The 20,299-nt window shown below is 41.4% G+C and overlaps 2 protein-coding genes across 5 annotated transcripts in view; both read right to left on the reverse strand.

The window, feature by feature from the left end:
- TLR5 (toll like receptor 5) overlaps window positions 1-17,525 on the reverse strand; it is a 32,016-nt gene extending 14,491 nt beyond the window's left edge. For 2 of the 3 annotated variants that reach the window (XM_080586385.1, XM_080586384.1), the window contains exon 1: window positions 234-17,525. Coding sequence is in view for 1 of the 3 variants with exons in the window: in XM_080586383.1 (XP_080442509.1) it covers window positions 7,278-7,302 (25 nt within the window). In the remaining 2 variants the exon portion in view is untranslated. The remainder of the gene's footprint in view (window positions 1-233) is intronic. The other variant, XM_080586383.1, reaches the window with a different exon arrangement.
- Window positions 17,526-17,664: 139 nt separating this feature from the next.
- Window positions 17,665-20,299, reverse strand: part of SUSD4 (sushi domain containing 4) — a 72,897-nt gene continuing 70,262 nt past the window's right edge. For both annotated transcript variants that reach the window (XM_080586396.1, XM_080586395.1), the window contains 2 exons: window positions 19,875-20,257; window positions 17,665-18,722 (listed from right to left, as the gene is read on the reverse strand). In XM_080586396.1, coding sequence (XP_080442522.1) covers window positions 18,694-18,722; window positions 19,875-20,257 — 412 coding nt within the window. In that variant the 3' untranslated portion in view covers window positions 17,665-18,693. The remainder of the gene's footprint in view (window positions 18,723-19,874; window positions 20,258-20,299) is intronic.

Raw genomic sequence — 20,299 nt, forward strand, 5'->3', positions numbered from 1 at the left:
CTCGAAGCGGGGGAGCCCTGACTGGCTGCCTGGGAGCGGCCGCTAGGTGCCGAGAAGCGGGTCCAGCTTCACCCGGCTTCTTCTAAAGAAGCGATTTAACGCGTGTGAGGTGATCCCGCCACCTCGCCTCAGCCTAAACAGCTAAAAAAATCGCGTTTGTCAGCTGCTTGGTGCGTGAGCTGTTCCAGCTGATCTTCTGCCGGCGGAAAGACCGCCACATCCCCGTCTCTTACCTCCAGCGCTGCTTGCCCCGGGGTGTGCGCTGCCTCTAACCAAAGCCTGCTGCAAGCCGCTGACCCTCTGCTCACGATCTTAGCCTATTTCTGACGGTCGTTCTGTTCTGTTTCCTTCAGTGCCTTACACACAGCAGTACGCTTGTGCCTACAGAAAAAGTTGGGATTGAAGGACAGTTCTGTGGCTGAGCTGATTTATTTGCCCGTTACAGTAATTCCTGAAGAGGAATCTAAACTACAGGAATGAAAAGAGGTCTAAAAAAGAGAAGGCATTTTTATTACTATATAGGTACATAGTAATTTAAGTTTTTATTTTCCACTTAAAGACATCTGGAAATTGATGCTGTTTGTAAAAGTGCCTGTTTCTTAGGTTTTGCACTGGCCAAGCCAACTAACTTTTTAGCACACTGCTGCCTGGCCATACCCACAGCTGTGAGCTGGGGATTTAGTTGCATTGCATGGGAGAAATAGGTTCCTAAAACAGTGGATATACAAATTACGTCGTGTTAACCAAAGCATGACCTAATCTGGATAGTTGGAAATGCAGAACCAAGGGTCATGCCTTAATATTCACCTGTTAAATAAAACGAGTCTCACCTCTGTTGGGGGTTGCACAACTCTAAACCTGTTTTGGAGACGAATGCCTAAGACAGCCTATACTCACAGCTTCCAGCAAGTTGTAGCACTCCTCTCCTACACCTACACGCCATGGCTAGCTCACTCCTTCCAGAGCCTCTCTTCTCCTACTAGGATCTGAACGCTGCTTCTGTCCCTGATGTGCCATGATGTCCCACCAGATCAGCTCATAGGATATCTAGATAGGAAGTTCTCACTCTGTACAGACGAAGCTGTTCTGCTTTATGTGGAATTTATTGGGCCAGAAATGACACCAAAGTGCCTGTCTTCTTGCTGCTCTTTTTTTTTTTATTTATTTTGTTTTTTACTCTTTATTTCTAATATTTATGTCACTTTTGTATTAGGTACTTATAAGTAATAACACATGTACGTATTTTAATCGTATCAGTGCAGCTCTTTGGTTGCCTGTGATCTATTCTACTTGTTAAATCAGGCGAGAGACTGCAACACACCCAGGCACTGAAGCAATAGCTCAAAGGCCACTGAAAACAGGGCCTGTGTATCTGGAGATAAGTAATTTTGCTAAACTTGGAAAAATTTAAATGAAACACAGGGAATCAGACAAAGCCAAATAAATCAGTTTAGGAAAAGTCCTATGAAATTCTGTCAGATGACATGGGATATTAAAAAAGTGTCTGTTTTGTGCAAATTTCCAGTGTGAGGAAATGGTTGAGATATTTATGCCAAAACACATAATGCTAATTTTCTGTTCAGTCCTGCTTTTCTTTCTTGTAATTGTATAGACGGAACTGGGTGCCTGAAGTTCTGTGTATTTTCAGTACTGATCTAAGCCATAATTAATAGGAAAAGGCAGTAAGGATGTAGTTAAGTCTCATGTCTACCCAGCCTGCCACCACAGCACTTCTTTGCAGGTGGTGACAGTAAGACCCAGCGACAGGATTTAGTCATGTTTGCACATACCTCACCCTGTTTCTTGTGTGGATACTTCGCTTATCATTCCCTTGCTGTAGCTTGGACGGGTGGGAAACAAGTAGTTTTTCTTCTGTGTGCTGTCAACTCAGGCCTCTAACTATTCATCCATATGCTTAAAAAGCTGAGGTATTTTATGTTAAAGTTACTGAATTAAGGCCTAGAACCCAGAAAGTTTGGGTGCCTGTTGAGCCATTTTCAGATTATGAATAAAAACTTGCAAAAGTGTTTGAGGTAACAGGTAAGCAGGAGTGCTGTCTTTTCATGGCTTTAGTCTTTGAGCACCTTTTATTTATTATATTTTGTACATTTCAGCACAGAAGCTTCTCACATAATGGCATAGTATTCAGTGCTGTTTGTTGTACAGTCAGTTCCTGCTAATAAGTAGTCACAAATTTAGAGGAATTTACTTTGTGAAAGCTCTTGCCAAGTTTTGGTTGAAAATCCAACCTAGGACATTTTCAGGTTGATGCATTGACTTTGATTTATCACTGAACTATGCTCACAGACTATTATTACAAGTGAAATCTTGCTTCTGGATTAAATCCTTTCGATTCAATTATTAAAAACCTCTGAGTTTAAAATGTGTAAATCACGCGATGTTTATCACAAGACGATAAAAGATGCCAATATATTCAGCTCGTATGCCTGTGTAACTCAGAGAGTAAAGAAATAGCTAAGTTGTCTGTTAAAGCAGCCTGTTACTTTCTCATACTCCCCCAAACACACATCGTATTTTCCATAGCACTGTGCTGACAACTTTAAATGCCTTCTTCCACAGAAGAATGTAATTCCAAATGATACAGATGAAGGTGTTGTGTTTTGTTGACAAAAGGAACACCTACACAACCGTGTCGCGTTGTTCAGACAATTGCACGAAATGATTGAAGCTAAAACAAAAATTGTCTTTCTGCCGCTGTGTCTATGTAGAGATACGTTTCCAGCTCCTCCTTTGTCTTTTGCAAGTCACATACACTTGGTGAGCTAGATACCTAGTAGGCAGGCTTACGTGCAAATGCCACTGCCTGCAGTTCTGCTGAGCTCAAGTCAGACACTTCTAAACTCTCTGACTGAGATCCCATTGGCACCATAACAGATTAGGAAAGACGTAAAAAGAAAAGATGTTCTCTCCACTGTGCACATGATAACACCACAAAAATATAAGTAATTACTTACAAAATTTCACTGTGTCCTAGACAGTTGCAACTTCTTGACCGTAAGTACCGAGATACTCAATTTTAAGGACATAAGTAATTTCAAGAAAATATCTTGTATGAAAGTTCATTTATGAAATCCAATAAAAGCTTTAACAGATTTTGTGACAAATAGACGTTTGTTTCATATTTTGGTAAAGACTTCAACAGGTCAATAGGCTGTTTATTGTTATGGTTTATTACCAACTATGATGTCTTCTGTGGTTGTGCTTGTAACATTTCCAGTGTATACTACTCCAGTTTCAACATGCTAATAAAATATATTAATAATGTACAATCTTTATAAGCCATCCTAAAGAGCAACTGTGTTTTAATCTTTACTGAAGTAAGATCCAGAGGTGTTCTCCCTTGAATTTAATGGAGTGGATCTAATACTGAAAAAATGTGGCCCTTCTGTGTGCCGGTAATGCAAACGACATTTGCCAATTGTAATGAACTCAGGTAATAAAATTCTAAGAGCCACAGAAGGTTATGTATGGTGAATGACTAATGCCTTCTAAATTAAGATCTATAATTGTACTCCAGTGATTAATGCATTAAATTAGTGATTTCTTATATGTAAGACTCTTATCAAATGTATTTCTTATTGTACCTCTGGGCTCTCCTCTAACGTATAATATGCAGGTGAAATACATGATCATTTCCCACAGGTTTCTTCTAAAGCAGGCTTCCACCCACACAAGATCAACACTGTAATAAAGTCATTATTTCTGGAGACTCACATTTACATACCTTGCATAGATAATTAGATTAAGTCTCTTTACCTTATGAGTCTCAGTTAGAATTATCATGTTAAATACCAAGAATTGTTTTTTTTTTTTTTCTCCCACCTGGATTTCACAACAAACAGCCAAATCTGTGATCTTAGTAAAGCTCCAGTTTTTCTTTTTCTTTGTTTTTTTTTTTTTTTTTTAAAAAAGCCAAAGCGTGGGCTGTTTTGAGTATTTGGGGAATTATTAAAGTGTTTTAGAAAGCTTTTATCAAAGCAGTGAACTGAAAAGTTTGTCCACAGAATGGATAGAATAAGACAAGATACATTTCTACATGTAGAAAGATAATTATGCTCCATTTGTGCATACAGAAGGATCCAAAATGAGCCTCTCCAAGTGCTTTTTAGGTATCACTAATTTTGATCTGATGTTGGTGAGCTCCATTCTCAGTGAGACTGAAGACTTCAGAGAGGCAGGTTTTTGCATTTATGTGCCTTTACAGCCTTGGCTACCACTGAGTTCAATCACAAGTATGACTATGTTAATATAAGCAAAGAAGAAAAAGGAAAGATCAGCAAGGTTTGATCAATTTATGAAAGTGCTCCACCAGTCTCAACATTATAATAATTCAACATATTACACTTCAGCTTAAAAAATCTGATATTTTCATTTTAACACATGTTGAAAAGTGGAAGCAGACCAAAGTTTTGTCTTTTTAAATTAGTGTGGTCAGATCTTGGTAAAACAGCTCAGAGCTGTGCTTACTGTGCTTTGAATTCTGAAAAATAGCACAAAAATGTGGAAAAGGACAGTGATTTGAAAATGATTCTGCCACCTGATTCTCTCAAAGGTCTGTATAGATTGTAAGAGGTAAAATGTGCTCCCATGCTTAAAACTGTAGTATCTAGCCTGCAGACTATACAGCCCACACTGTCTGACCTCCGCAGCTGTACAGGGCACATCCCTGTTTTGAGCACAGCTGCCAGGCCAGACAGATGTAGCTGTAACTTCCACCTCTGGCCATGCAGAGTAGGAGACCTTCATTCAGGCAACGCCTGCCAGCCATTATCCTGTTCCCTCTTTTCTGCAATAAACAAATAAATAAATACATAATATAAAAGCTGACCTGAAAGCTGTTTTTATATTAATCTAATAATCTAAATACCTTTCAGTCTTTGTGACTGTACTAAATTGGTCTGTGATGGCTTTCCAACACTGAATTATCCAGCGTTTGTATGTGAGTGTACATATGCACATGCTCATGCAAACTCTGGTCTCTACCCACAGAAATGCCCCAGGAATCGCACAGCGCACGCAGTATCAGGTAAAACAGCTGCTAAAGTGAGAGACCCAAAAAGTAATTCCTGCAGTGTTAACAAAAAGAGAATATAAAGGTAAAACAAAATCCACCGCTAACACCAAAAGAAATGTCCCATGAAATTGAAAATTGCACATGCTGACAATATGCCAAGTTTCTGCATGTAACTAGGATTTAAAAGTCGGCACCTCCGAGAAAGCCATGTGAATCCTCTTGCACTCAAGACATCTATCATTTAACTTCAGCATATTCAACTGGGATGGCTACGTTGCTCCATTCCGACTGCTTTTCCAAATGTAAAAATGACAGCTGAATTGCCACATGTCATGATGTGCCATTCAAAAACACAAGGGCTGAGGAGAGCATCAGAAAAAGCACAGCAAATCACTTTTTACACTTCCAGGAACACTATCCTTTCTAGGATCTTCAAAGTGGTTTTTAGCAAAGTACATCATATCTTAGATAAAAGGGTCAAAGCATTTTTTTACATGGAATGATGTCTGCAGGCATCAGAAAAATAATCTGAAGTCTTGATAGTAGCTCACACTTCTACTAAGAATCAGCAGGAAGTGATCCACGTAGATTCAAGAAGGAGGACAAGGACATTTTGGGCAGCAAGCTGGTTTGCTCATTAGCAGGCCTTTAAACTTGGTGGAGGAAGGGAATATACCTGTAAGTGATTCAAAAGTACACCTGAATGCCAATACTTTAAAAAAAACAGCAGGGAAACACCTGTGAATCATCCCATAGGAATTAGGAATGACTCCTCGAAAAAGGTGATGCTGCCCGTAGCCCAGCTGAAGTGCCTCTACGTTGGTTTCCCCTGCATGCAGCAGGGGAAACGAGCAGGAGGAATTGGAAGTCACGGTGCAACTAGAAAAATTAGGATCTAATTGCTATCATGGAAATGTGGTGGGACGAATCACACAGCTGGAACGTTGGAATAGAGAGTTACAAGCTTTACAGGAGAGTCAGGCAGGGAAGGAAGGGTGGGCGTGTTGCCCTCTATGTTAAGAAATGTATAGAGTGTGAAGATGTGCAGGTAGCACGACCTGCCGTGGTAACACCACAGCCCTCTCTGGAGAGTGACCTGCTACCAGCTTCCTGTCCCACAGCAGATAATGGCATTGTCAGGGGTCTTACCTGCCAGGAAAGAAAAACATAGCAGTTTTTCTTCCCTTCATTCCTCCTCACGTGGAGCCTGTTTTAACCAAGCTGTTTTTATGCTGACAGGAGGTTCTTGGACAGGAATAACTGGAGAAAGGTGTTAGAATGGGAGGTACCTCAGCAGATGTCCCATCGCTTCTGACTTCATCCACACCTGAGAGTCCACTCTGTTTGATATGAAATGTTTTTCACATTTGTATGGCCTTTTCTTGGATTTTTCCTATCTGTTTTGATGTGGCAGCAGTTTCTGCTCATTTTGTGCTATCAGCAAAGGCCCTAAAATATTGCTCTTATCTACACCTGTTCCTGCCATGGAAAGTGCTACCTAAGGAAATGAAGGATGCTACAGAGGCTGAGCAGAGGCTCTGACTCACTGCTTATGAAGCAACTGTCACCTCAGAAATCATGTTTGTCTGAAAATAGCTTGCCATTTTAAGTAACCCCACAGGTTGCTGTTTTGTTGTTTGATTGTTTGTTTATTTATTTATTTATTTATTTATTTATTTCCCTTTACTTTGTACATTTGAGATAAATTTTGTGCCTTGCCACCCTTGCGGTGCTATTGTTTTTCCTGGCTGATGTGCCTGCACGGCTGTCGCACCATCCCCTGGGGTAGGCTGCTGCAGCAGGCCAGGCTGAGTCAGGAGAGGCAGCAGGCAGAAGAACGCTGGTGAGAAGGTGGAGCGGGGTGGGCCCGGTCATCTGCATAATGTCACCTCAGACCTCACCCCTTTCTTTTTAAGCTGAAAAAGACTACTGAAACTTTCCCGTTTCAGGGTCTTCGCATTGATGGAATTGTGTGGGTTAAGGCCCAGTACAGACGGGCTATCGCAGCATAAAATCAGAGCCTATAGTTCTCCATGACCACACTAAGGAGTAATGGTCAAGTAGAGGGTTTCGCGGTTATCAAAAATTGTGTGCTTTTTGCATTTCCTACCTTCTCCTTGGAATCACATAGGAACAGCTGTGTTTGGTGTCCCCATGTGTCAGTCCGTCTACATTTGGAATTTAAAATCTATCACAATCTGCTTGGCATCAATTCCCCTGTACATTTTCAGCATATACTTACTGCTCTCCACAGACTTGTTCTTCATTTCTTTCTCTGCGGCCCCACTAACTTAAGCTTTAGCTCATTTTCCTTTTAAAGTCCAAACCACTCTCTTCACTCTGCAAAACAGAAAAACACTAATCAAATGTCAAAGGTCTTCGAACTGTTGTGTTGCAGTTTGTGATTATTATGCATGACTCTTTCTGAACAGTGGCCTGGGATGTATGCCTTTCGCATTCAGTAAACAAATCTTTTCCGCTGAGCTTAAGTATGTAATTGCATGGCTGAGGCTGTTTCTTCTTTCCAGCAAAAGCGCTTATGAACACATCTTGAATTAAGCTTTGAGATTTCAACACAGTTGTGGTTTTTTCTTCCAGGTTCCTGTGCGAAACAAAATTGTGTTTTTGCAGTAGATTGTTTTTGCAGTGGAAAATTCCACTAACCTTGCATATTCAGAAGTGATTGTGCAGGCATAACAGTGGCATAGCAGTGGGGAGTATGTTAAGCAGATAAGGGGAAGGTCCCACTGTCCCAAAATAAGGACGATAGCTAAGAAAAACAGGATGAGCAGTGCAAAATCAGTCAAAACAAAAAGTCACAGGCCCTCTAGTCACGAGAGAAGAAGGGAAAAAAAAAAAAGGAAAAGGAGAAATTAACGGTTGGTCAAACAAAATTGTATGTATATGGTATCATAATAAGCGTTGAATAGTTTGTGAACCCGTACTTAGCCAGTGAGGAGATGGGAGGAATCAATTGTTGGGTAATAGGAAATATAAGGTTATGATATAGTTTTGCTGGGTGCTTCTGCTTGCAGGAAGCCTGCCATTGTAATCGTGAATAAAATAGCTGCACAGAAGACCCTGTCTGAGAAAATTATTGAGGTGTTTCTCACATTCCTAATTTTGAACATGAGATTTGTCTGCCCTATTGTGGTCTTCCTATTTTCCAAAGGTATGATTACTCTGAACAGAAAAATGAATATGCAGGGTCAACATGACCACAAACCTAATTCTAAACTTGTTTTTTTTTATTTTCTTATTTTTAATCTGCTTGATTCATTTAGTTTTCAATGGCACTCTCTTTGGCATCAGTGTTGACAATACTACCTCCTACAGCTGGAACTGAAGAATATGCCGATACAATGATCTGATAGTATGCTACTGATAAAAAAAAAAAAATCTAACAGGCCAAAAAAAAAAGGAAAAGAAATTATGAAACACTACTGCATGGGGATACCCATTCTACCACAAACTGTAAATGTACCAGGCTGACTTGGGGTTGCATCACTCTCTCCCCATTACATGCAAGAGTAACAGCCTCCCAGCTCTCCTGTGCCACACACACGAGTGGCTACAGTATGTGCAGATGTTTACTGCATGCACTGCTGCTGCCAGAAACCCAAGTCCCATTGCCTTTTCTCTCTACATACCTCATTATTGGAAAAAAATGTCCCTTTCTACTTACTGCTTATTCAGTCTTTTAGGGCGAGACTCTGCTTTTTAAAGGTATCATTTAATTTCTTGAGAAAGGATAGTCATGACTTTTCCTGCCTAAGATATTTAAAATCCACATTTATCTTGTTTTTTTCTTCTTCTTTTTTTTTTCAAACAGTTTACAGTTTTAAAGTTATATTGTAGAAAAAAAAACACGAAGAAACACAAACAACAAAAAAATTATAAGGTGAAACAGAGTGACAGGTGGTTGTTCTTGCCAAAGCTGCTAACTGTGGCAATGCTCCTTGTGCTGGAAATCAACAGGCAGACCTATGAGTATAAAGTTTCATTTTAAAACTGGGTTTGGGAGGCAGAAAAATCTTCTCATGAAAATCTGTCTGTGTTAATAGATGGAAGTAATTTTCTCTCCTGTTAGATATTCTAGAGCAGGCAGATATTTGATTTACATCTGCTGTCTCCTAGTGACATAAAATATGGTTTGGTGATACAGTCTAGATGAAGAAACTGAAGGTCACAGAACAATTAATCACTTTCTCACTCATAATTTCTTACAAAGATATTAGGTATATTTAGAACATGGCTTCTGGAGATGAAGACAGCACTGTGCTGAATTTAAAAGGTGTCTCAGAGGATAATGGTCTTGCTTTCATTGAAATTACCTGGAACCTCGGGGTCTGGAATGGTTTAATGAAACTGTCCCTTCCTGCTGAACAACTGTCGGTGCCTACTGCTGCTGAAGACTCTCATTGACCTGTTGCATGGCGCTATGCTGTGAAGGCTTAAATAACTGCAGAGTGTGATGCACCCAGTCAGCCTCAATTCACTGCAAATAGTGTTCTCCATAGGTTCGTGCCCAGTGCACCCCGCCAATAAGCACACAGGGTCGGAATTCACACGAAATTTCACTTTTAACACAAGTGAAATCAGAGAGCTGGGTGGAGAATCTGGCATCTGGTTTTGCTCTATAGGTGTGTAATGCTAAACCCCAGCTTCCCTTGGATGGGAGCACATGGCCTTCCTTCTGCTTTTGGGAATCAAGATGCTGGGACTCCTCAGTGCATGTTCAGAAAGAACTTGTTGCTGAAATGGGCGCATTAGTCCCAGTTCCCATCCATTTCACTGGAAGTTGAGAGCAGTGTGTATATACAGAGCTTTCTGTCTGCAGCAGCTCCTACATTCAAAATTTTAGGGAATAGCAGACTGCTGGGACAGTCAGCTAACTGGAGAGACATCATTACAGGTGTGGCTTTAGACCTACTCCACTTGGTGATTCTTCCCCCACTTTTTCCAGGAAACGGAGAGAACATTATCATATAAGTCTTTTAGTAGATATGTCTATCTCCAGTAAGATGCATTTGTGACAGGTCAGCACAACATAAGCTCAGCTAAAATGTCTTGCTCTTTATAGCTGCCACAATGTCCTGAGTGCTGGGCTTCAGCACTCCTGGAGCTGTATCTAAGCTATAAACTTTCTGTGACATAAATGTCGATGAAAGTGAACCTGTTAAGTTGCTGAAGTGGTTGCACAAAAAACAATAGACAGCTGACTTTGGTAGTTGAGCTAACCCTCATTTTTGCTGCAGCACTTTCATAAAAGCCAATTATACAAAACTTCAGTAACATCTATATCAGTGATAGACTGCAGATATTTATAGTCTTTATCAATGATCAGGCTAAGCTAAGCTAAATGATTCTGCCAAACTTTATAGTAAGCAATTAACCCTGAATTATCAACAACAGGGATCCATGGTTAACAAAAGAAATAACTGATTGCACAGTCATTAACACTAGAGCACCAAACAAGGCAGACTAACAGCATGTGCTGCCATGGAATTAATAGGAGAGACAACAGTGGCAAGTGCCATCTCCTACAGGGTGGGACACTTGCAGGGGGCTGAGATAGCTGCTGAAAGACACTTGCTTTGGCAAGAGCAGCATGTACTCAGCAGTGGATAGACGGAAGTCAGAAGCTGGTGGTAATAATGAGCATTAAAAATAAATCTAGCCTAATTAGGTAAAAAAAAAAAAAAAAAAAAAAAAACCCGAAACAACTGATAGCTAAGCAACTGTTAATTGTTTCGTTCTAGCAGTTATCCTGCGGATCAGAAATTCATACCAGAGCACCAGGAAGTGGATGGATGAAGAGACCTGCTGCACACGCGGTGCTACCTAACTGGAGTATGTCAGCACCCATTTTCTGAAGCTATGAGCTCACCATTTTAGGAAAGGAGGGTGTCTTTAAAATCTCTAACATTGAGATTAGCATTTTGAGCTAATCCTTAAAAAGTCTTTGGCTATTTTGTTTGTATAGGGACATTCGTCTGCACCTGTGAACTCTGGGCCAACAAAAGATAGTGAGCTGACAGGCTTGGGGCCTAGTCAGATAGATACATCATGCATGTAGTAATGTGGGCTCCCCTTAGTGTCCTCTGTAACAATTTCCACAGATCATTTGTCAGCAAAGTGAGGAGCTCTGTGTCCCTTCTTGTCCTCACTGCTGAGAACGTAAATGAGGAAGGCAAATACGAGCAACCTCGTCGGAAGGAGCGGATGTTGCCTGCTGGGTACTGCACTGCAATTAAGCAACTTATTTCACATCCCAGCATGACTGAGATGGCAGAATGAAACCGGAACAACAGTAGTAGTCAGAAAAAGAGAAGGAGAGTCAAAAGATGAACAGAGAGACAACAGAAAGCAAACATAGTAAAATAAAAACATGGATCCAAACCAAAAGAGCATTTTGTGCATGGAGAACTGAAGACCGTTTTGCGAGCTGAAGCAATCTGACCATTGAAATTGAGATGTGAATGAAAAGGGCTGCTGGACCTCCCAAAACAGGAAGCGCGTCTTTCCTCCCTGTCTCTTGACTTTTATTTTGAACCTTTTTCATTAACAAAACAGCTCCCTCTGTTCTTACTGGAGAATATGGGGAACATACTCATTTACCACTCTGAACTTTACTAAAATGTAAGCTGTTTTTCTTCCTTCTCCACGTTTCTGGTTTGGATTTGTCTGTTTTTCTTTTTTTTTCTGGCTGCACACCCTGACCTAGGAAAGTGACAGGCAAAGCAGAGTCTCCCCACTGTAGTGCAATTCCTTTGGGAACCATGTGAAAGGGATTGAAAATGCCCTTGACAAGGGGAGTTGCTCCTGGATTTGGGATGGATGTTCACTTGCTTTCTAGCTCTTCCTGCCTGATAGTCCTTCTTGGAGTCCCTATGAGCCCAAGAACAGGAGCTAAAGATGTGCGTCTTCCATCCATACTACTCATCTGACAGCTGATGTGCTAAGCTGTGCTAACATCTGCAGCACAGCACAGACAGGAACAAACAGCTTTTGTGGCATGGGAAGAAAGTTTTGCATAAACATGACAATGGTCTCTGTGCTCCAGTGCCTGAGCTGCTGTTTTTCCTTGAACTCAACAGGTGTCTTTAGATAATTGCCAGGAGAGGATTTACTTCACCTAATGCACACAGAGTATTAGAAGGGCTGCATTCATTTGACTGCCTAAGATAGACACGAAAACCAGAAAATCCCAAATATGGATTTGTCACAGAATAAAATTCTGAAATCAATGTCACTTTATTGCAACAAGGTTTAGTTCATGGGATTTCACTGGAGTTCAGCCCATGCTACATGAAAAGCTTCTGTTGGTAGAAAAGAGAATATTTCCGGCTGTGATTTTGATAAATGCTGAACATTTTGTCCAATACCTTCAGTTTGGAATTAGCATACATGGGGAAAAAAGAACGCTAGCCAAGTTTAGTTCTCAAGTTGGGAATCACACAGGAACAGAACAAGCCCCAAGAGCTCATCTAATCCATCCCACCCCAGTGTCTTTCCTGGCACCTGTTTATTTGAAATGTTCTTAAAAATCTCTCATGACAGAGCTTTATGACAACTTTCCCAGACCATCTCTTCCTGCTTGTAACCATCCCTATGGCTAGAAGGCTTTTCCTATTATCTAACCTCAGTTTCTCATGTTACAATTAATCCTATTATTCTTGTCCTATTTATATGGATGATTCCCTTCTTCTTCACAAAATATGCTTCTTACAGAAAACCAAATTTATGAATCCCTTCTGGTTTTGTTTACACGCAACACTACACAATCTCTAATGTGACCTATGAGGACAGGCTTTTCTAATAATTGTTGATTCTCTCTGCTTGGCTACCCTCCAGCTACTTCACATTTTTCTTGAAGAGGAAAAAGTTGCTCAACATTTGACACAGAGCACTAGCCAAGGTCTTAGTAGTGTTGAGTGGAGCTGAACGAGTGCTTCATGCATTTTATAAGTTACAGTTCTGTGTAAACATGCTCATATTGACACTGAACATTTTCATAACAGCCAGGTCCTTTTGACTCATGCTCAGGTTGTCATTCTCTCCCAGCAGAGCTGCTGCTAGACCTTGGATTTCCACCCTTCCCCCAGCACGCTTCAGGTCAAGCCCTTGTTCATAAGCCTGTGTTTTAGGCTGGCTTGTTGCTCACTTTTTTTCTCCTCCTTTTCATTTTTTAGAAAGAGCATGCCAAAGCCAGTTCTCATTATTATTCTTTCCTGGAGTTCTCAGTACCTACCCTCTCCTCCCTCTGCTGACAGCACGTGGGTTGTCCTTCTTCACTAACATGCTGCTTCTCCCCACACCAATAAGAGTTTTTCTCGGTTTGTTTTTATTCACATCCAGACAACTGAAGTGAAAACAGCTTATGATCTGCATGAGATGCACTCATCCTCCCATCTGGTTTCATTTGCATGGCAAACACAGTCATGCTCGTACCAGCTCTCCAGTCCCTAAGGGCCCGCAAAGCATCCACCTTCCTGAAGGTTTGTCTGCCATGGCTCAGGACTCAAGATGACCTGACCTCTCTGACCAAGGCTGTGGGGGTCCCTGGTCTGGCAGAGTAGCTGGGGAGCTGGGCAGGCTAGGGGGCAGCTAGGGGCATCCCTCAACCCAGGGCATCAGCTCGTGGCTTGGTGTGTGGATGCAGATCCAATGGCCAGAAGATTTTCATGAGAATTCCAGCCCAAAACAAAAGAAAAACTGAAACAGTCCTCTGTTCTCTCTGGAAAATTCAAGCATGCAAAACTCCCAAACTCAACCACATGAGTAAGCTCATTAAAACACCCTATCGAGAAGTCTTATACATCATAAGCAAAAAAAGAGTAAAAACATCTTTTTCACCTTTGCAAGTTACATTTAGTATTGTACTGTCAAAGGACTATCAAGCAATATCAGTACATCAATATTTTCTAGTGTAGATGCAATTCTGCACTTTTAAAAATAAAAATGGTCTAAAAAGCCATAAACTTAAATTCCTTGAGTTATCTTGTCTGTTTCCCTTAGCAGAGTGACTGCAATACAATGCATACAGCAGTGTAAATCTATAAATCTGTAGAGCTTCAAATATTAACCAGAAGCTTTCATAACAGAAATCAATGAATAGAAGTCCAGAAATTTCATAAGAAATTAAATTCTGCAAATTCTTAAAAGACTAACAAAAACAGATTTCATAATATTTTAAAGAGTACCTATAGTAATTTCAATATTTTGCAATGATATTAGAAACAAAAATCACTTAACTGACTAAAAGGCTTGAGATGTGCTTCGAGGTCAGTATTACAGCACTCTTAGATTGTTTGCTGGGGTGACAATCATGAACTTCATGTGGTAGTGCAAACACCTCTGGAAAGCATGGGACCTAAAAAGAAATGGGTGGCAAAGAAAATACTAATACCCAATGGATACAGCTGTGGGATAAAACTGAAATTATGGTGGCAATTGAGAAAATTTCATCTGAAAAAATGGCAAATCTTATGTAAGCAAGAATAGAAGATATTATGCAATATATAGAATCATAAAATCATCTTGGTTGGAAAAGACCTTCAAGGTCACCAAGTCCAACCATCAACCTGATCTCCTGAGTCCCATGGCTAACCCATGTCCCTTAGTGCCATGTCCATACATCTCTTAAATACCTCCAAAGATGGGGACTCCACCACTTCCCTGGGCAGCCCATTTCAATGGCTGACTGTCCTCTCTATGAAGAAGTCTTCCTAATATCCAGTCTAACCCTCTCCTGGTGCAACTTGAGACCTTGTCATCACGTTCTGTCACTTATCACCTGAGAAATGAGACTGACATCCTCCTTGCTGCATTCTCCTTTCAGGTAGTTGTAAAGAGCAATGAGGTCACACCTCAGTCTCCCCTTCTAAAGACTAATCAACCCCTGTTCCCTTGGCTACTTCTCATAACTCTTTTTCTCTACGCCTGTCACCAGTTTCATTGCTCTTCTCTTCACATGCTTGAGTAACTCAATATACTTCTTGTAGTGATGAGACCCAAACTCAACACAATAATATCCAAGGTGCGGTCTTACCAGTGCCGAGTACAGAGGGACAATCACTTCCCTACATCTGCTGGCTACACTGTTTCTTATGTAGGCCAGGATGCCATCAGACTTCTTGGCCACCTAGGCACACTGCTGGCTCATGTTCAGCCAGTTGTAGACCAACACCCCAAGGTCCTTTTCTGCTGGGCAACTTTCAAGCCGCTCTTCCCCAAGCCCATACCAGTGCACAGGGTTGTTGTGGCCCAAGTGCAGGACCTCACACTTGACCCTGTTGAATGTCATTCAGTTGGACTCAGGCCATCCATCCAGCCTATCCAGATCCCTCTGTAAAGTCTTCCTACCCTCAAGCAGATCAACAATCTTTCCTACCTTGGTATTGTCTGCAAACTTATTGAGTGTGCACTTGATCACCTCATCCAGACCACTGATAAAAACGTTGAACAAAACTGGCCCTAATACTGTGCCCTGGGGAATGCCACTGGTGACTGGCTGACAATTGGACTGAACTCTGTTTACTCCTTCTCTTTGAGCCTGGCCATTCAGTCAGTTCTTCACCCAGTGAACTGTACAAGCCATGAGCAGCCAGTCTCTCCAGGAGAATACTGTGGGAGACAGTGTCAAATGATTTACTAAAATCCAGGGAGACAACATCCCCAGTCTTTCCCTCATCAACTAAGTGGATCACCTTGTCATAAAATGAGATCAAGTTAGTCAGGTAGGACCTGCCTTTCATAAACTCATGCTGGCTGCTTCTGATCACTTGATTGTCCCATACGTATAGTATGATGACATTGTGTGATGACATTCAGAATGATATGCACCATGACCTTCCCTGGTACCACGGTCAGATTGATGGCCTTGTAATTCCCTAGATCCTCCTTCCCACCCTTCTTATAGATCGGAGTCCCATGTGCTAACCTCCAGTCAGCTGGGACCTCCCTGGTTAGCCAGGACTTCTGGTAAATTATTGAAAGTTACTTGGCAAGCACTTCTGCCCGCTCCTTCAGTACCCTCTAACCCTGTCTGTAATCCTGTCTGGACCCATAGACACATAAACATTCACGTGATGTAGTAGGTCACCTACAGTCTCCCATTGAATTATAGGTGCTGCATCTCCTTGTCACCACCTTCCAACTGAGGGGGCTGGGTACCCTGAGAACAATTGGCCTTACTAATGAAGACCGAGGCTAAAGAATACATTAAGTACCTCAACCTTATGTATTGGGTTTATGTGGCAACAGCTTGGTAGCAGGGGGGCTGCAGGGGTGGCTTCTGTGAGAAGAATGCAGAAGCTGCCCCGTGTCAGGTAAGAGCCAGCTCCAGCCAGCTCCAAAAGGGGCCTGCTGCTGGCTAGAGCCAAGCCAACAAATGATGTTGGTTGGGCTTCTGTGAGAGCATATTTAAGAAAGAGACGAAACTGTTGCACAACAGCAGCTGGGAGAGAGACGCGTGAGAAACAGCCCTACAGACCCCAAGGTGAGTGCAGCAGGAGGGCAGGAGGTGCTCCAGGCAGGCAGCAGCAGTTCCCCTGCGGGCTGTGGAGAGGCCCCTGGTGGAGCAGGCTGTCCCCCTGCAGCCCATGGGTCCCACACGGAGCAGATCTCCACGCTGCAGCCCGTGGAGGAGCCCCCGGTGGAGCAGGTGGATGTGGCCTGGTGGAGGCTGTGGCCCATGGAGAGCCCCCACAGGGTCTTCTCCCACGCTGGCTCAACTTTCGGTGCATTGGAATGGCCTTCTCCTGTGTCTTAAAGATTTCATTCTTGAAGAAGGTCCAGCATAAGAAGGTGTCTTACCATTCAATACCAATCACTACATTCTCATCAGCGATACTGTGAAGTAATTGAGATTATACTAATAATCACCTCTCTACTACACAGTGCTGTCTGTTTTTTGTCTCCATTTGCTTCTTACTACCATATACCATTGCTGACAGGGTGCTCATAAACACATTCTTGAATATTAGCAGCAGGTCTATCATGTTGCTATCCTGATTCACAAGCGAGATCACTAGATGCTACCACAATGCAAATAAATAATTAATCATGAAAAAAATAACAGAGCAACTTTTAGTGATCCTCTGTGTAGAGCAATAAAGATATTACAGGTTTACTTTGAATATGAAATCAGAAATTGGTCTCTTTTTTTCCTTTGCTTTTGATTAGCCCATGATGGCAATCTCTGTCATAACAAATGGTGAATTCTTCCATAAAACACTGCTGGTTTAACATATGTTTCAATTGTGCAATACCAAAAATAAGAAGAGAAATCTGCTTAGCTTTCCATAAGCATATGAAGCAGTCAGGAATTTTCCTGACAAATAATGAATAGCCTATAATACCACAAAGGTGGACCATTCATATGTCTTTATCACAATGCTCTGGCATGGGATACAGAGTAGAGAAAAAACAACAATAGCATCTACATAAACCATGCCATTGCTGCACCCATTTCATGTGCTCTGCTTAAACAAAACCACTCTGTCCCACTGGAACTAGATAATGGCTGAACATGTTACAGACCAGGGGTTCTCCTGCCATCCCAGCCTTCAGGTGGGAGCTGGTGAAAGAAGTGAGGAATGGAAAGAAAGGCCAGCTAGACACAGTTTGATAAGTCAAAGGAACTGAAACTGAACTTTATTTTCTTTTAAAGTATTCTACAATAATGGCTCAGAATACTACCACAGTGTAGAGGGACAAGGCAGTGCTCTGGGCTATGACTGTAGATTACTCTAGTGTATATATTTGTCAGAGCTTAAGAAAGGTTGAAGCATGGCAGTTCAACATTTCTTAAGCAAATATTTCATAATTTTAACACTTTCTAGGTCTTTCATATTATAGCAGGATTTATCAAATGCAATGTTGTCACAGAAGTCTTGCATAAATACAAATATTGATACTTTACCTTGAATATTGTATATCATATAAATCTACCTTACCTTTAAAAAAATCTCCAGCTCATTATGTGATCTGGAGTCTCTCCTTTTCTTTCTCTTTAAGAGTTTTTAAATATATATATATATTTATATATATTTGCTATCATACATCAAAGTTTATACGAATCTCATCATTTCTGTTGTATTTTCTGCAGACATGGTCTGAAACAAATCAACAAGTAAATCAAAAGCTTCCTGGTTAGCATACGAAAGTCAAAGAGGATCGTTCCTCTTTTTTGTGTGTGTGTTTCAGTAATAGTATTTCTTTTAAACTTGAAAGCTTTCTTCATAAACTAGAGGCCCATAGATCATTTAAAGCAGTCTTTATAAGCAAATTTACATACTTTGACATGCTTTTGTGAGGCAGTTAGTATCAAAATCCAATAGTACTTCTACAGAACCATATGACTTTCTGCGATGCAGATATACATTTCATTTCTAAAAAGCCACAGTTCTTTTTCTACATCTGCTCTCATCAAATCCCCAGGATTCATTCATAAAACTGCTTTTCCGAATGTTTTTGCTGTTATCCCCACTGTGGATTAAGATGTACACACAATCTGGTGACATCATCCTGTGGAAGGTTGGTAAGTACGAAAATACCCTCTCCAAATCCACAGATAGTCTTTTCTATCTCTAAGTGTTCTGTATTCATGTTACCAAACAGTGTAACGCAATGATGACACATCTCCGTGCAGGCTAAGGGTCTTCTTCCATCAACGGAATCTCTAGAGGTAAAAAAGAAATGGTATTGGTTACTGATTGTAACTTCCTTTTAGATCTTTGAAGATCATTATTATTAGCAATTCTGCAAAAAATATAAATGGGCATTGTAAAATCTGAACAATATATACGGTGTCTCCAATTCTATACCCATTTATGCTCTAACAGCTATATGAACATTAAACAACTGAGGCTATCCATGTTTTCTAAAACAAGTTAGGCCCACCAAAACCTAAGTGCAAACATCCCTTCTACTACATTAAAGACTGACTCAACATTCAGAGTAAGCAGAGACTTCTGCTGGTATCCTCATCATTTCTCCCACCTCCTTCCAGAAGTCCTCTTCCACTTGTGATGCTATTAAAAGTTAGCCCCAACCCTATGAAGCAGGAAGATTTCCTCCACCTATTTCTCATTTAAATGTCTCTGAGGAAAGCTATGTAGATTCCTTGACGTGCTAAGAAGCACACCATAAGGCTCTGTTAGAGCTAAATGAAATTATATCAATGCATGCTCATGATTTAAATGCAGACAATAGTATATGATGATCTCCCTTCTAATACATGGTCCTGTGAGTAGGTTCCCCTTATGCTGTGACTCCCATGTCCAAGGCTTAAAATGTACGCAAATGCATACATGCCTTAGACTGAAAAGTTTGCCGTATGTGCAGACACAATGAGCTTGTTTAATAAAGGCTGCTAATTCTCTCTGGGTATGAAAATATGATTTTCTTTCCATTGTAAGGAGAAAATCATGTTCTTTGCTGTGAAAACCACAGTACATGAGGGAGTTATGAGTGTAGCAGTTGAGGAGCAGATGAACAGACCAGCACAGGCAAGATGATGTTTGACTTTGCTGCTGTATACGGGCACCCGCCGTCATCCCCGTTGATGAGACTGCTGCTGCCTGGTCTGGAGAGAAGCCTTCTGGCCTGTCCTACCCTCAGGGAGTCAAATCCCTTGCACCACAGTTAGCAAGGACATATCATGGACATGAAGCTCAGTAGCATGGTTTTAAGAATGTCCAAATTAAGGTACGGACTCTGCAAATATATGGAGAAAGTAAAAAGCAGGTCAGCTGGCTTTATTCCTGCTCTGACTGTACAAATGAATGGCTCCTGCTTATGGACTCATGTATCTCGCTTATGTAAGACTCACCATCTGTAATATCAATCCGTGGACTCGTGGACACAGCCTCTCCAGCAGTGCTACGGGATGCATCAGTTCGATCTGACCCAGAAAACGCTGCTGCTTGGCACACCGAGGATGAGTACAAACTTTGGAGCAGTTCAGAGGAGCCTGATTGACTATCACAGGTCTCAAATTCACTAGGCAGCGTGTCTGTAATCCTGGGGCCGGGATAAGCAGGAGGACTCTGATCTTCTGTCTGCAAAATATGCCCCTGGCCTGTTGTAGCTGAGTATCCAGGTGCTAGAGCATTCAAGCTGCTGCTTACAGCTTCATCATAGGAAGGCAGCATGACAGGAACGCCATCCACCACCACAAAGTCAGGGTCACCCATGGAGCCCTCCTGGTTGCCTCTAAGTCAAACAGAGAAATGATCGCAGAGAGCCAGAGTGTTT

Source organism: Anser brachyrhynchus (assembly GCF_964034855.1).
Source record: "Anser brachyrhynchus genome assembly, chromosome: 3".
NCBI lineage: Eukaryota > Metazoa > Chordata > Aves > Anseriformes > Anatidae > Anser > Anser brachyrhynchus.